General features: G+C 44.3%; 1 protein-coding gene across 5 annotated transcripts in view; it reads left to right on the forward strand.

The window, feature by feature from the left end:
* AP1G1 (adaptor related protein complex 1 subunit gamma 1) overlaps positions 1-15156 on the forward strand; it is a 54054-nt gene extending 38898 nt beyond the window's left edge. For 4 of the 5 annotated variants that reach the window (XM_087740905.1, XM_087740907.1, XM_087740906.1 and 1 more), the window contains 11 exons: positions 535-589; positions 2232-2429; positions 2688-2777; positions 3274-3401; positions 4025-4129; positions 6314-6455; positions 6917-7043; positions 7497-7592; positions 7830-7990; positions 9034-9132; positions 11416-15156. In XM_087740905.1, coding sequence (XP_087597031.1) covers positions 535-589; positions 2232-2429; positions 2688-2777; positions 3274-3401; positions 4025-4129; positions 6314-6455; positions 6917-7043; positions 7497-7592; positions 7830-7990; positions 9034-9132; positions 11416-11517 — 1303 coding nt within the window. In that variant the 3' untranslated portion in view covers positions 11518-15156. The remainder of the gene's footprint in view (positions 1-534; positions 590-2231; positions 2430-2687; positions 2778-3273; positions 3402-4024; positions 4130-6313; positions 6456-6916; positions 7044-7496; positions 7593-7829; positions 7991-9033; positions 9133-11415) is intronic. The other variant, XM_087740908.1, reaches the window with a different exon arrangement.
* Positions 15157-16599: the final 1443 nt, after the last annotated feature.

A 16599-nucleotide genomic window follows, 5' to 3' on the forward strand; every position in this document is an offset into this window, starting at 1 on the left:
TCATCTCTTCTCCATTTGCTGATCTGTGTGTGGTTTGTCAGTTTTAAGCCGCTCTGAGGAACAGGACACACTAGTTTGTCCCGTATGGATAGTCCTCATATCCCTAAGCCAGTCTAGTATATCGATTTCTGCTGCACTTTGGAACAGGTATTGTGCCGACATCCTGGCCCTGCCCCCCTGCCACACACACAGATTCTCTCTGGTTAGTTGTACAGCTGAGATGATCTCGTTACCATTGGGCCATTGTAATCAGCAGCCTGACTTTATTGTATATACAAGGTATGGCTGTGCTATATTATACAGACTTGTATATTCATTCAGCTTTCCGATGTCGGCATTAATACAAAGAAGTCCAAGAACGTGAAGTGTGCGGTGTTTTGTTTTGGGGGGGTGGGGTGGGGTTGTGTGTGTTCCCCTCTCGGGAAACGGTGGGCCAGGAAGTAACTGAAAGGGGAGGGTCTGACGATGATGTGTTTCTTGCTGGTGTTGAAGGTTAGCAGTTATTGCTCTAACTTGTTTTCTTAATTTTGTCAGATATGCTCCTTCCAAACGCTGGCACATAGACACAATTATGAGAGTCTTGACAACGGTAAGTGAGATTGCCTCTCTTGTGTGTGACTACGTACAAATTTTTTAATTCTGTAGGAAGTTACTCATCATCAAGCTGGAGATGGCTATAAAGGCTGGCAGATAACAGACACCACAATACACGGAGAAAGTGTACTTACGTGGTAGTGACCCAAGGCAGGCAATCAGAAATATATAAACTCAGTAAACATGACTGAGTGGTTTTTTAGAAGAAATGTATGATTTCAGAAACACACAACACAGTGTGTAGCAGAGTTCTTCTACTGCAGTAATCACATTAGCTTCTAAGTTACAACAGCTCTTGTGCTGTCTGTGATTCCAATGTACAGTGCTTTCGGGGAAGAGGAAACGTAGCCTTAAGTGACTTGCAAAGAGAGAGGGGGTGAAACAATGTCTTGGAATTATTCCAAGTTGAGTTTGTCAAAGCTTTTTTAATGAAACTATCAACAGCTTTCTAGTTCCTCTTCTTTGGGTTTAATTATTTCTCTTTACCTACGTTAATTTCTTTATAAGCATCATAGCTGAGGTGGAACTGGAGCAGTGTTTTGGCAAACAAGAGGGAAGAGATCTTGATAACTTGGGTAGGCAGCGTGTTCCCTGAGGCAAAGGAGTGGGAACAGATTTACTTTATCAGTATGAGTGCTCAAAATTGAGACGTTCATCCAGAAGAGAGTCTGGCTTGTGTGCTATTTTGCCACCCTGAAACAGAGAAAAGTAGATTCCTCTGAACTGAGAATTGATTTCCATTAGGTGGTTGGCTGTGAGAATTGCTCTCAGATTACTTCCTTCAATAAAGTAACTTCCTTCCCTTGGCTGCTAGAGAAACCACTTATAAAGCTGTATTCATGAGACTACCTACTGCAGACTTCTGCAGATAAACATCCTTTTCCGTTTAGCAGCCTTATGAGAACTAACACAGAAAGATGGCACCAGCCATATTTGGCTAGGTGGATTCTCGCTTAGTTGACCGAATTGGGCTCACTTAATTTCCTTCTGTTTGCATGCTTTGCTCTCAGTGCCAGAGGAGTGCCTAAACAGAACAGGTTTTGAACAGTATACATGTTCCCTTCAGTGCCAAAGCTGTGTGATTGTGTATCGCCCCACATACTTACCTGGCCTTAAAGTGGGCTTTTTCCCTCTGAGCTCTGTGTTCCTGTCCTCTAACCAGAGTGATATGCAGGCAGTTTCCTGGGTCCTGTGCTTATTTGGCATAGAGTCTGGCTTTGAGCAAGCGATTGAGTAAGTTGTGTTCTGCCCCCAGGGCATCTTTGACTTAAAGCCTTCCATTTAACAGAGCAGTGTTCTGTGTTGTGGTGGGTTTGGTTTTTTTTTTTTTTTCCCTCCTGTAGCACAGGCTTCTTACATCCACACTCTATCCTCTTGACGATTTCAGGATATCTGTAGTATGGATTTCTCTCAGTATGGTTGAGTTCATTGGGATAATGTACTGTCCTTTACTTCTACCCATCTGAGCCTGCTCAAAATCAACCATAAAGTGCTTGAGGGTGAGAAGGTTGATTTTTATTTCCATGCACATCAGGTGACTTTGTGAAGGATATCAGCAGATGCTGGGTGTTACTGAGAAGTCAGATAGTGAAACCAAACAACTTTTATTTCTCTCGATTACACAATTGTTCTTGCAGGCAGGAAGTTATGTTCGTGATGATGCTGTTCCCAATCTGATTCAGCTAATAACTAATAGTGTGGAGATGCATGCCTACACTGTGCAGAGACTCTACAAAGCCATCCTTGGTGATTACTCCCAGGTAATACCAAATGTGACCAGCCAGCTTCAGTTTCCTTGTTGTACTGCACTAAGCATGTTTACTAAGCATCTCAAGGTAAGTCAACATCACACTGTCTAGCTCCAAGGGACAGATTGCAGAGGAGGCATGTCTCCTCTAAGTTCATGTTCTTTTTGTTTTCTCTAATTCTTTTATGGAATTCTTGATCGAATCAAATATTCCTGTTTCTTCTGCTCTGGAGAACTTCCTTGGCTGGAAGGAGGGCTAAACTCACTCTGGGAAATGGTGATTGTTTAATTTGTCACACAGGCATCCATTTGTCTCTGAGGCATCTGATTTTTCTTCTTCTAACAGCAGCCCCTGGTGCAAGTGGCCTCTTGGTGCATAGGAGAGTATGGAGATCTTCTGGTGTCTGGTCAGTGTGAAGAGGAGGAGCCAATACAGGTACAGCTTGGGAAAGAACAACAACTGCGTACCTGGCTGAGGCTGGAGCTGCTTGCTGCTGGCCATGTGAGGGGAATGCTTGCAACGGTTACTTAGCACTGGTGTCCGTGATGGACCCTGGACAGGAATCTCCTTCCCATACTACAGGCATGGGCTGTGTAAACGCTCTGTGAGGAGTGCAGCTATGACGGGCAGAGCGATGTAGTTTCAGTGCTGACCTAGCTTGCAGGGTATCTGCTAGGGTCTTAGCTGCGTATTTTGGTGATAAACCTGCTCTTCAATGTGTGGAACAGGAACTGTATTTTAAAACTAATATCATAAGATCTCCACCTAGATGCATCTGTCTCATACACTGAATATATGCTACAGGCTCACAAAGTTGCGGAGGAGGTACAACGTGGCCATTAAGCAAGAGACAGGTTTTTACAGTATGCCCCAGAAGGCTTGCTGCAAAGCGTCTCTCTGTCTCAGCCTAACCTTTCTGTACCTTTTTCAGGTAACAGAGGATGAAGTTCTTGATATTTTAGAAAGCGTCCTGATATCTAATATGTCTGCATCTGTTACACGAGGCTATGCTCTCACTGCCATCATGAAGCTTTCCACAAGGTTCACCTGCACTGTGAAGTGAGTTCTCGTTGATGTTGTACTGCACAGGGCTTTGTTGCAAATATGCTGGCATCAATTGTCTTCATAGAAGTATTCCTTGGACACATTCTGCTTCCATGGTTTACAAGAGTCGTCACATGATTTGTTGGCTTTTACAGTCCTCGTTTGCTTGCAGGGTGGAAGACTTCCACTGATTTGTACTGTTTTCTCTGTGGATGTCCTCTACTGTGTAGGGACTTAATCTGTGGTGCTGTTGCTTGAAAACTCCTTTATGGGGAAGATAAGTCCTTATTTTCAGTGGACTGCTCTTTCCAGTTCCTTTTTTGGATAACGGAGAGAAAAATAGTCTTGTTTTCTGTTGATGGCTTCTCGGTGCGGGTAGTTGAGCTTTATTGTGATATACCTTGTGGTGGTATATTCATCACCTGCCGATGCTGTTGTGAAGGGACAGTTCAAAGATGGATGTTGCATAGATACTTGGGGAAAACAGCAGTGACTGCTGTAGTTACACAGGACACCTGTTGAGCAGAGGCCAGATAGTGTCTTCTGGATGACACATGCTAATCCCTTGCTTATTGCTGCTAATTTCATGGTATGGTGTTTTTTGTTTGTTTGTGTGTTTCTCCCCTGTCCCCACACAGTCGCATTAAGAAGGTAGTTTCCATTTATGGCAGCAGCATTGATGTGGAGCTACAGCAGAGGGCAGTGGAATATAATGCACTTTTCAAGAAATATGATCACATGAGGTAAGTGCTGATGAGTTCTGGGGTTTGAAAAGAATCATAATCTACTCTGATCTCCTGTGTACCACACTTTGTGCTTTTAGAGCTTTGTCTGGTGATTTTCGTAGGATTACAGAGGAACTAGAATCCCTCCCTCATCTGTAGGGTTAGTGAGTGTTTTAAGAACTTAACATGTCCTGAGAGATTGTTCTGTGATCAGAGACTTTCTCTGCCAAAACATTTGCCCTGCTTTGACTGATTTTCACTTCTAGGTGTTGAATCTTAAATTTGCTAGCAGAATAAGTGTCTGCAGGTAGCTTTTACCACGCTAGCATTACCACAGGCATTAGGTTCAAACTGATTTTAAAATGTCTTTGGAATAAACATGCAGAGATCCCTTGACCTGTCCTCCTCCAAGCTGTGCTCTGAACTTGAGGTAGTTCTTCCAACTGTTAATGCTTTTCGGTTTTTCAGAATATCTTTTTAATTTACTGTATCTTCTTGTAGAATCTGTTTAAAATCTCAGATTCTGCATGCAAAGGTATACTATTTCACTGCACCACTCAGCATCCCTGTTCTACAATTTGCGAGCATGTTAACCTCCTTACAGCTTATCGAGAGGTCCCCATTCATCATTGCTTTGCTCAAGTGATTGTTTCTTTATAAGAACGTTAAAACTCTGCTTTGTTGCCATAACTAAAGCTGTGATTCTTTGCAGAATAGTCATTAATCTGCTATATGCAATACTTAATTGTTGATACGTAGGAGCACTACAGATTCTATTCAGTGAGGGTCATAAGATTGGAGGAGATCTTCTGGGAATTAACTTCATCCACCCTTAAAACTTCCCATAAGATTCCGTTGGATGGAGGAGCATCCACTTTAGAGTCTAGATGAGAGGACAGAGAAAATGGGTGCCACTGGACTAAATATTGCCTGTGTTTGTAGAGGCCTCCAGACCTTGTTTCAGAGGCTCTTCGCAATCGCTTTTTTTCCATAGGTACCATCCTATTCACTATGTGTAGGACACATCCTGGTGATTTCCTCTTTTCTTTCCTCCTGTGGGATCCACGCAGCAACTCAAATGGTTCTTGGAAAAGTCACATTAATGAGCTAGGGGGTGTGAGCTGCCTAGGGCTTCACGTGAAGCCTCACGAATGAGTTGAGAAAAGTCTAGGAGGAGAGGCTTTTGATCCAAGTAGACCATTGCAGACAAGTGTCTGGTGGTCAGCTGGCTTTTGATCAGATGGCAGCGTATGCTATGCGTAGTTTTGGGAAGCGTTGCACTTCAGAAAAACATACGTGAACTTCATTCAGTTTTACAAGAGAGCATCTGTATTTTTTCCCCCCAGTATATTCTGGTGTTCATTACAGTGTAAAGGTCAATGTTTAATAGTTTCTGCTCATTAAGACTTTATTCATGGTCAAAAATGTGGCCCATTGTTGGGTTTATTGGCACTGGAACACTTTTTCAGCCCAAAAGATGCATAGGCAGTGTGGCTTACCCCTGTTACATGCGGCGCTTTGTGGCTTGATCTGCAAGGGTAATGGCCTTTCTTGTATTACAGGCTAGTTCTCCCTATACAGGTTTTCCTAGTTTTTTGTTTTGATGTCAGGATTTTGGATCCTGTGCCTCTTCTTCAGTCTCTGTATCGTTTCAGGAGGGCATTCTCAAGGGCTGAACTTAATCTCTTTGGAAACTTAATTTGGCTAAATGAGAGCATGGTGATTTGCTTTTCCAACTTAGAACAACTTAACAGTTGTTAACAGTTAGCGGCTGTTCTAAGTTGTTAACCCTTCTGCAAAGAGAAGTCAAATGAGCTGACTCTGACTCAACTGCATATGGAACAGAGCAGTCAAGTGTCCCGTGTCCCATATTTGCAGTTAATCCACCATTGCTCAATTATCTAATCTTTGTCCTGGGTTGTTATCCTAGCCCCACAGTGGAAACTGTGTCAAGTACTAGAGGAAAACAGGAGGCAGAAGGGCTTATTTGGCTTTCAGCTGTCAAGTGATGTATTTACACTGGCACAGAATGCCGGGGATTGCTTCTGACCACCTCGAGCTGTCATGCAGTCTTACAGTTCCCCTGCACTGGAGCTAAAAGGAAAAGGCAGGTTGCCCTGTGTGTATCATCTCCTGAATGTCTGAGTATTTGGATTGGGATCCAGGAAGATGGCACAGTGTAACTATGTCAGCTTCTTTCAGGCCAGCCCTGCTTGAGAGAATGCCAGTAATGGAGAAAATCACCACAAATGGCCCTACTGAGATTGTACAGACCAACGGAGAGACAGAGCCAGCGGTACTGGAAACCAAACCTCCACCCTCTGGATTGCAGCCTGCTAGCCAGGTAATGGAAACTGATCTAGGATAAGTTTCCACTGCCTGTCAGACCACACTACTAGTCACTGCCAACAGTAAGCTGAGACCATCTCCCTCCCCCTCTCTGCCTCTTTGCTAGTTCTGGCCTGGTGATGATTGCATCATCTCTCGACTCTGATGGCTCTAGTGTCAAGAGCAGGTGTGTGGAAGAGGTCATTGTGGGGAGTGCAAGAGCAGGGTGGGGTAAAGCCATATATCCCCCAGCCTGCCTCAGTGTGCACGAACCCCATCCTTCTCTGTCTCTGTGGTCCCAAGAGCATGGAAGCTAGATCTCTCGTGGGGCATGGGACCATAGCCAAACTAAGAACCTCTCTGACTGGCCAGCAGCTCTGTTGGTCTTCAACCTGAGAGCAAGTAGAATCGATTACATTTGCAAGGGAAAGCAGCAGGAAGTCGAATATGTAACTATTACATCCACTCTCTCATTAGGCAAATGATTTGTTGGACTTGTTGGGGGGAAGTGATATAACCCCTGTAATCCCCACTGCACCTACAAGCAAGCCAGCCTCTGCTGGTGGGGAGCTCCTTGACCTCCTGGGAGACCTCAACCTAACAGGTGAGCAGGCTGCATCTCTTAAGTCTACATTCTCAGTCCTGGGGTGGGATGAGGGCTGACTAGTTCTTCACTTTCTATCAAATCCTAGTCTTCACACTTATTCTTACCAGGATCCATATTAGTATACAGGTAGGAGTCAAGGAATGAAGTCACAGGTTGACTCTGCATGATTAGCTGGTGAGACTTGAGCATTTTCACGCTCCAGCCTGGGAATGCTGTGAGCCTTTCCAGAGCGGACTGGGAGATGTGAGGAATTCATTCCATTTGAATGCCTGCTAGCTCAAGGGGAGCCAGTCCTTGTTAGTGAAAGCAGGGAAGGGGAGGATAACAAGACAAATGATTTGTAGAGCTTCATGTAAAGAAATATGATATGCAGCAGTTGATCTTTGGGGAAGGAGTAATTACTCTTCATTTCATGACAGCTAAGCAATAATCCTTCAACATTTCTTGTAGGTTCTCCAGTATCTGCCCCCGCGCCCCAGATAGCACAGCCTCCGTTCCTGCTTGATGGACTGTCATCACAGCCTCTCTTCAATGATATCGCTGCAGGTTAGGGACATGTAAATCCTTAGCCTAAGGTGCCACAGCACCCAACTAGAAGAGGAAAAAAGGGGTAGTAAAAAAAGGGGGATTTGGGATTGAAGTGTGGCACAGACACTGGAGCAGGAGGAGGGAGTATGTTTAATCTTCAGAAGAGTTCATGTCTGGGGTAAAATAAATGCGTTCTATGATGTTGAGAATTATCTCCAGATTCTGTAGGTCTACTGCTTTTTTTTGTTTCTGCAGGAATCCCCTCAATTACTGCATACAACAAGAATGGGCTGAAGATTGACTTCGCCTTTGAGAGGTCAAACACCAACCCTAGCGTCACTGTAATCACGATACAGGCCTCCAACAGCACAGAGCTGGATATGACAGATTTTGTTTTCCAAGCTGCAGTACCAAAGGTAGAGCGACTCAGGGCAACTACAGTGATAGGTTGAGGGCCAGCTGCAAATACTTCCTGATCGGTGCTTTCGTGTAGACAGAAACTTGCAGCATGGTAAACATGGCTAAGAGCTGTTAATAGGTTCTCTTAGTGCTCAGTTTGGTCATCTTTTTCTAGTCTGAAAGTAAATGTTATAAATGCAATAGAACACCGGTTCCTATCAGATTGGTCTACTTCTGCTTGGACAAAATCTTGTTTTAAAATCACCACTTTCTAGGAAGGTTGCTAAACCACATGCAGAAAAATATTGGATCAAAAAAAAAAAAGTGAAGACACTAATCTTTCCCTTTATTCTTAGTTTCTAAGAAATATACCATGCTCTTTGCAGCTATGAATACATGAAAAAAAAATCTTCTGAAGCTATTAGCTGCTTATAAAAGTTTAAATGAGTCCCCACATGGTGATTAGTGATGGTCCTTCTTTAAGCAGTGAATTGCCTCCCCATGCACTTAGCTGCAGCACAAAATATGGGAGACAGATATTGCCTAGTTTATAGTGGAGCAGACCATGTAAGCAGGGTGTGACTGGAATGTTCGTCAAGTTTGGGAAAATACATTCACTTCTGTGAGTTTCACTTCTAGGAATTAGTAATGCTCTAACTTTTAATTCGGAGAGGTTTCATACCTGCCGTAGGAAGGAATTAGGGAAAGAATGGGCTTCCTGAAGTTACAGGTGTGCTGAGGAGTCTTGACTGTTCCTCTGCGTGTGACACTTGAAACAATGCGTCACTGCTGATCTTGGTATGCTACAGTAAGCCCTCACCCCCTAGTATTTGTGCTACCTGGATCTTACTTGTCTAGAAAGCAGGTGGGCCAGTGACTATTGTTCTTTGCAGATAGGGAATTGAAGAATCGATTATTTGACTTTATTGTGGCTGTACATATACTGTCAGGGCCAGGAACTGAACTCTTCATTTTCCTTGCTTTCTTTCAGTGCAAACAAATCACTTTATTTTCTTACTTGATTAAGCATCAAATTGTTTTCTCTTTGCCCTTTCTTCAGACATTCCAGCTGCAGCTCCTGTCTCCCAGCAGCAGTGTCATCCCTGCATTTAACTCGGGGACCATCACACAGGTCATTAAAGTCCTGAATCCACAAAAGGTGAGTGATTCTGAGAACAGTTACTAAAGATACTGTCTTGGAATCATGCATTTAGTGGCAGTCGGTTAGGAATGCATCTCTGATGAGAGAGGGGGAGTGATGGTAGTGAATGATGTGTTTTTAATGACAGTCATTTTGGTTAGAGTTGGGAAAAAGTTATGAAAAAGACAGGGGGTCCTAGATGGCCTTTCTAGAGGAGCTCAACCTGCTGTTTGTGTTGTAAAAGCGATGTCTGAAAGGCAAGCATCTTGCCATATAAATATATTTATCATTTGTTCTTGCTATCTGCAGCAGCATTACTTGAAATGTTTGTTATGCAAAAATAGCTTGATCCATAATCGTAACAAAATTGTCTGTTTTCTCAAGTGGTGTCATCTTGTTTTTAATGTGATGAGTGTAGTGATGGAAAGAGTCTTTAGGTGTGATTTAATCATAATTCCATTTGGTTTACAGCCTTCAGAGACAGGCTTCAAGACTGGGATACAACAGACTTGAGGGGAGGGAGGGGTGTGGCCCACGTGTCCTCCTTAAGAGGCTTTGCAAGTATTCAGATGGCATCAGAAAGAAAAGTAAAATTAAGATCACTTATTTCTTCCTTTGTGGGACACCCTTAAGACCTTAAACATCTTTAAGAATTTAAAACATCTTAAGTTTTTCATAGGTTAACAGTTATGTACTGCTCTGTATGTTAAGTGTTGCTGCTAGACTGATGTGCAAATTAGAAAATTTCTCAAATCTCAGCCCAAGATTTCACTGAAAGGGCTGTCTTCTAGTGCATAGTTTTTGTGGTTTCCATGCATCTCCCCTTATCTCCATGTAGTATGCTCTCCTCTGCCTGTATTAAGGCAGAAGACTAATTATTCTCTTTGTCTTGCATACATCGGATAGGAATTTCTCTGTGGTGCTGTAGAGCACCTTTCAAAGATCACTGTGAAAGTTATTTTCTGAACTTGGGAGGGTTTAGGAGTTTTCCTGTAAGGTGCGAGAAGTCACAACATATCCACCTCAGATGGGCCCCACAAGGTGAAATACACCTAGATGGTGGGATGCTTTCTTGTTGGAACACCAGAACTCCTATGAACACTTCAGAATACAGAGGTGCAAAATAGTATTTTACTACCCTCTTCTCTTGCCCACTGTTTTCTAACTCTTCCACTTCAGGCAGTTGTGCATCTCCTGCTGTCCTTTAGATTGCTACTGCCTAAAAGCTTTGTGAGAACCCTGTCCATGAGATAGTGTAGTTACCTGGAATACTCTGAGGGAGGCAACTTTGGAACAGCCTTGCTATTTAGGAGGTAGCTGTTTGTCTTGTCAGTGTTGTAAAAAAGTCTGTTCACCTGGATGTGGACTGTCATTACGCTGGATTGAAACTGATGGCCAGTTTCCTAAAACAACACCAAATACAGCAAAAACTGACACTGATTTATATTGATCTATTAGTGATAAAGCATAGCTGCTTTATCCTGAGGCTGGTCGGAGCAGTCATTGTCCTCCTTTCCTCCCTCTGCTCTACCTTTTGCATGTTTCCCTGTAGGTATGGGCAAAAGACCCAGAAATAGCCAACTTTTTGCTTTTCCTTTTAGGATTTTTGGGAAACAAGTGTTTTTTGAGAGTGAGTAAAATAGGGAACCTGGCTGGAGCATGCTGTGCTCTAGCTATTATTAGGGGCCACCTAGTATCTGGATGACAGCCAAATGACAGAGTGCAAAACAGCTTCTGAGCTATTCCATCATTTACTCACAGCAAGAGGAAATGTTCTTAGAGACTGTTTCCAGTCTTTCTTAGGCTATTTCCTTCATACTGCTACTGAGCTATGCAATACTTGGTTTCCAGACCGCTGCTTTGAGTGAACAGCTAGTATGGGAAATGGCACCTCTCCCTGTGAGCGTAAGTGCAGAGCAGCAGAGTCCAGATCTGCCTCCTGCTTTCTTCCATTGTTAACTGGGATTTCAAGGCAGTTATTTTTGTATTTAAGGACTTCAGTGCTTGTGAGAGCAGGGCCAGTGCAGAGAAATGTGGGTAGAAGCTGTGCTATAGCTTTTCTGAGGGCTTGTACCTGATCTAAGAACTACAGTGACGAATCGGCGTCCTACCAGATTAAGCATTTATCTACAGTGTCATAGCTTACCCTGCACATCCTTCCAGCAAGCTCTTGCGGTGAGGAAGGGTCCGCGTTTTGTACTCACGGGGTAAGGGAGGGGAGCTGGATGTGGGGAAAATCACTGACCTTTTATGAAGACCTGAATTTGTTTTGTGCTTTTTTTTTTCCCTTTTCTCTTGTAGCAACAACTACGTATGAGGATCAAGTTGACGTATAATCACAAGGGCTCAGCAATGCAGGATCTAGCAGAAGTCAACAACTTCCCCCCTCAGTCTTGGCAGTGAGGCTCTGGCACCATTCTTATTCTCACCCCACCCAATCAAAAGAACTCTGGGAAGAAGGTTGTGATCCTTGGCAATCCCCCAAACTGCACCATGGGCATGGGGAACAGATGAGACCTGCTGATGAGGAGGAATTTTCCTGAAGTGATTGCTGACTTTGAAGCATATCTGTTAAGACTAATCTCCTCTCCTCCGCTGATGAGGCTGGCGGCTTGTGGAGGCTACTGTGCACTCCCTCACACATGCATTCACAGCCAGAAGCAACATTCCCTTCGCCCCTACCCTCCCCCCCGGCCCCTCCGCAAAGCAACACAGCCTGGTTGGAAGAGAAGTCTGGAATTTCTAGCAGGGAAACTTTCTTCTCTCTGCAGCAAGTGAACAGCTGCCCGTTCTTTCCGCTGTCTTTTTCCCCTGGGGTGGGCAAGACGTGTTGTCATTCATTACTAGCTGGATTCCTTCAGGCACTTTCACATGGGGCTCAGACTGGGGACTTGGGGAATGTCAGGCTGCCCTGCCTCTTTCTTCTTGTATCCCCAATGTCTGAAGGGGCTGGAGGCTTCTTACGGCCTATTCAGTGCATTATTGTATACACCCACCTCTGAGTTACGTGATACATGCCAAGAGCAAGTTAGGTCTTGGGAGTTATCTGCAAGCCTGGGACAGTGCAGGAAAAGAGGTGCTGGTGAGAGCTGATAAAATTGCTTTGGTGCTGTACTTGGAAATGAAGACTTTACACTTGAATTTTCTTTCTTTCCATCAATAGCTACAGCCATGCAGATTCACAGATGGTCTTCTGTACCTTCCCCAGAAAGTGTGGTGATGTATGAGAGATGTAGAGATCCAAGGAGCAGCTGGTTTTCTACCACAGACAGTTTCAAAGCCTTTTAACCCATTAGTTGTGGTTTATGGGTAGAAAAGACACATTCAATTTTGTAGATCAGTCTTTGAGGACTCTGTTCCTGCTGGGAGACTCATCAGAGACTATGCTGCAAAGTTGCTCTTCCCAGTTATTCCAGACCTTCTCCCCAATTTGATTTCCAGAGCCTACAGTAGACCCCCTGGATTCCATTTGAGTTACTTCTGACTGGGATATTTGTGTTGTATCTGTAATATTGGCACTGAAATAAAGACCATGCGGTTTAAAGAGACCTTTTCCCATTTTGTTACTTAATTGATCCTTGTAGTTTGCTCCTTGCTCCCCTTTCAGAGAAGTGTGCTAGTCAGGTTCAGACTGAAAGTAACTAAACTGGTTTTTGAATGGAAGCCAGTCGTTTGAGTGTTTGGATCCAAAGATGTGAGCTCCAGTACTCTCCTAAGCTTACAGAAAGCTGTGTTCAGTTATGCTTCCTAGTGTGAACTGTTGTCGACGTAGTAGAGTTCTCTGAATTCTCATGGAGGCGATGTATATGACATAAAACACGATGTGACAAAACTATTCAGATGTTCAGCACTCTTCAGGGAGGGAGAAGGGAGGATGTATCTTAGGTCTTCATCCATGAGTGTGCTGGTAAGCTGAAGGTGCTCCAGCTTCCAACCCAGTGCTTTCTCAAAGGAAACGGATGGCACATCTGCTTTATTTATGTTCTAGGGTTTCCAGATCGTGATCGATCAGTGCACTCATGGCAGGCTTAGACACAGCTTTTTGCATCTGCAAATGTGCTTCCACTAGGCTCAAGTCCTTGCCAAAAACGCTGCAAGGGTGGTGCACAGTGTACTTAGAAAACTGAAGACCTGTTCTGCCCTTGAACTGGGAGCAGGAGGCCACTAAAGGTTGTTCAGTCTGCTTTGGTTTTAACTGCATTAAGTAATATAACGTAGGACTGACTGTCACTGACTTAAGTGTTGGTCTGTGTAGTGGAATAAATTTAGCTTCTTTTGGAGGGCATTTTTGCTGCCTTATTGATTAAACAGGTTTGGGCCTTTGGATTAGCAAAGAGCTTTACTGTTCTACTGGAACTGGCATCAGCATGGGGTTATAGAATCTAGAAGAATGATGTATGATTTCCTTAAAAGTAACTCTGGGTTGTGGCAGGGTCATTCTTGGCTGTCAGTGGTGAGACAGATACTGCGCTTCAGCTAGCAGCGTCACGAAGCAGGCAGTCTTGCAGAAAATGGCTGAATTGAAGTCCATTTCTAGGTGCTGGGCATTTACCTTTGTTGCTTTCACTGCATTTGTGACTATTCACCACCCCACTAGCTCAAACTCTGTAGTCTTGAAGGCTGAGCATGTTAAATCTAGACTCCAGTGAGCTCTGAGGGTGTCCCAGATACAAAGCTAATGGAGAGTCCTTAGCTCCTGAACACCCCATAAGCTCTCCCATTCTCCTCGCAGAATTGTACATGGTCACTTGTACTGAAAGCTGGCACACCTCAGTCTCCATTTGTTTTTGCTGAGAAAGAGCACTGGTGCGGGAGATCAGATGGGGAGAAAGAAGTAAACGGTCTCTCACCTGGCCAGTTTGTTGCAGCGTAGCTGGGAACAGCTTATCTTGTCCCTTTTGTTGCACTTGTTTTCTGTCCCCTGGAACAGCTGGGTTTTGCTGTTGGTCTCTGTCTGGTAAGCTTGTAGGGTAAATTCCTACTGTGTTCTTGGCTCCTGCAGCCACCCTTGCACAGTGTTTGTGTTTTGGGAAATAGGTGCTTTGTCGTATATCTCTGAGTCGAGCTGAAGGAGGTGGTGTGTGTGCCTGAAATGCGTTTTGCTTGAAGCCATCCCTTGGCTGTGAAGCACTCCTTTGTAGCAGCCGAACGTTCCTGTTATCCTTGGAGCTCTTTCCCTTCCCCTTGCTAAGGGACGGGGTACTAACCTTACGCCAGAAGGAAGGCCAGGTTTCACACATGGCCGTATCTTCTGTACTAGATACCGTTGCTTGCTCCTTGACCCCTACGTACATCTCTTAAGCTCTGTGCTGCTGCTTTGTTTTCTCACTGGAGAGTACTCGCATGTCCGCATCTGAGGCACTTTGAGGATAGGGTGAGTCTTTTTTCCACCAGTTGAATGCAACAATTCTTACAGGTCTGGTCAACGTTTTCCTTGCTTCAGTAAGGGGAGTATAAAGGGAGCAAGATGCAGACGTCATGGCTAATCTTACCAATATCTGCATTGGAGACTTTGGAGCTGAGAGAGATTGAATGTCTCTCTTTTCAAGTGAATGTATTCCGAGTCAAAAAATGACAGAAAATAGTGGCCATCATGGGCCTGAAGGGGGAGAAGACATGGGAAGGTCCTAAGATTCGACTTTGTCCGGGTGTTGATGGGATAAAATATGGCCTTGAACAACCTTTTGAAGCAATAGCAGTGAGGGGACTGCCATCTATACAGTACCTTGGATATATAACTCAGAACATGCTGAAACAGCTGGGAAAGGTGACTTAGTGCCTTCCCCAAGGCTGGTACGAGCTGCAAGATGGAGCAGCAAAGATGGCTTTTTTTTAGATCTGCTGGTGCGCTTTCTATGTGTTCATTTTCTACTTGGGGGCTGTGAGGGAAAGAGCTACTGGACTGCTTCCCTCTTGAACTTTCACTCTATTCCTGTATATTCCTTTTTCTTTCCTGATGTTGTAATTTACATTTTACATAGAGCCGCATCCCACCTCTTTGACAGTATAGTTAAAAAAAAAAAAAAAAAAGAAAAAAGAAAAGCCAAACCCAAACTCAAAACAAAACCCCAACAAACCCAACCAAATGTAAAGTAAAAACATGCCATTCGAGCAGGGAGCCTGGTGGCATTCAAACTTCTGCAGACCTATTTTTGAGGTGTGAAACACTTAAATAAATGCTGAGTCTTAGGTGAGCGAGGAGCATAACGGATGTAAACATTTACATGGGATGCATTAGACTTCTGCTGTGTGTATTGTCTTTTGGTTGAAACAAATTATGAAGTGACTAATAAAATGAGTCAATATTCAATGATTTAAAACTGTGCCTTGTTGCTTTTTGCAAGTACAGTGGGGTAGGACTTACTGATTCTTAACGTTTGGCCATGACAAGGTCAGATGATGTGAGATAATAAGGGCAGAATTTGGAAAAACTTTCCAGGAAATTTCGGAGAGCGTAATGAGTAGGCAATTACAAAACGCTTAAAACAGTTCACCTGAAGCTTGTCAGCTGCTGGCAGCAGTGCTTGTCCGGGTGCTGGAAGGGTGTGATGAGATCTGAGCACACAGAAATTTTTCCCTGGTGTTTGCAGCCTGCCCTTGGAGTTGGTTACGATTCCCTTGCTGATTAAAAAGCCGCCTTTCGTACTCCACGTGCCTCTGGGACACGGACTGTTGTGGTCTCGTTGTCCACTAAAGCGATGCATGTGCCTGCTGTAAGGTTCGTTCTTGCGTTTTCTAGTCGCAGTAACGTTTTATTAGATAACTTTTCATGTGTTTTCTAGCACGTAATTGCACTTCTCTCTGCAAAGTACAATCTCCCCAGTATTGCCATGTGTTCTTCCTTTATGGAAACTCTCTTGAGGCAAAGTAGTTACAGAACTACAAAGCTGTAGCTGGAAGTGCGTTGTAATCCTGCCTTTCTGTAGGGAAAGCCCAATGAAAATTTGATTTAAAGCCTTCTCAGCTTGTGTGCATGCTCTGGAAGCGTGAAGAACTAGGTGGCCTTTCCTGTGACCGCCTTGGTTTAATGACATGAATTAATACGAAGTGCCAGGGAGCACTTTTAACCTTGCTGGTAAGACGGGTTGTCTGTCAGTTCACGGTTTTAAATAGGAGAGCCCTCCAGACACCAGAGAATTCGGAAAGGGCATCGGAAACTGCCCGTTTGCGTGGCGGCGGCCAGCCCGTCGCCTCAGGCCCTGGGCCTCGAGCAGGGCAGAGCCCTGGGAGGCTTTCCCTTGGCGTTCCTCCCGCGCGCGGGCGAGCCCGGGGAGCGCCGCGCCGTGCTGCGTACCTGACGTCTGCGCGGGAGCGGATCTGCGATGCCGTACAGCAAAATGCTCCGAGAGACTGGGAAGAAGGCGGGAAACGTTTAAAGGAAACACGTAATAGAATTGGAAGTGTTTGGCACAGTAATAATAGCAACGGTGAGAATTTGGAAAGCATGTCTGGACTTAACTCTGAAATGAGACCAGGAATTAGCGT

The sequence above is a fragment of the Nipponia nippon genome, unplaced genomic scaffold (assembly GCF_047370975.1).
Source record: "Nipponia nippon isolate SJK-2023a ecotype South Korea unplaced genomic scaffold, ASM4737097v1 scaffold_7, whole genome shotgun sequence".
In the NCBI taxonomy this organism is placed as follows: Eukaryota; Metazoa; Chordata; class Aves; order Pelecaniformes; family Threskiornithidae; genus Nipponia; species Nipponia nippon.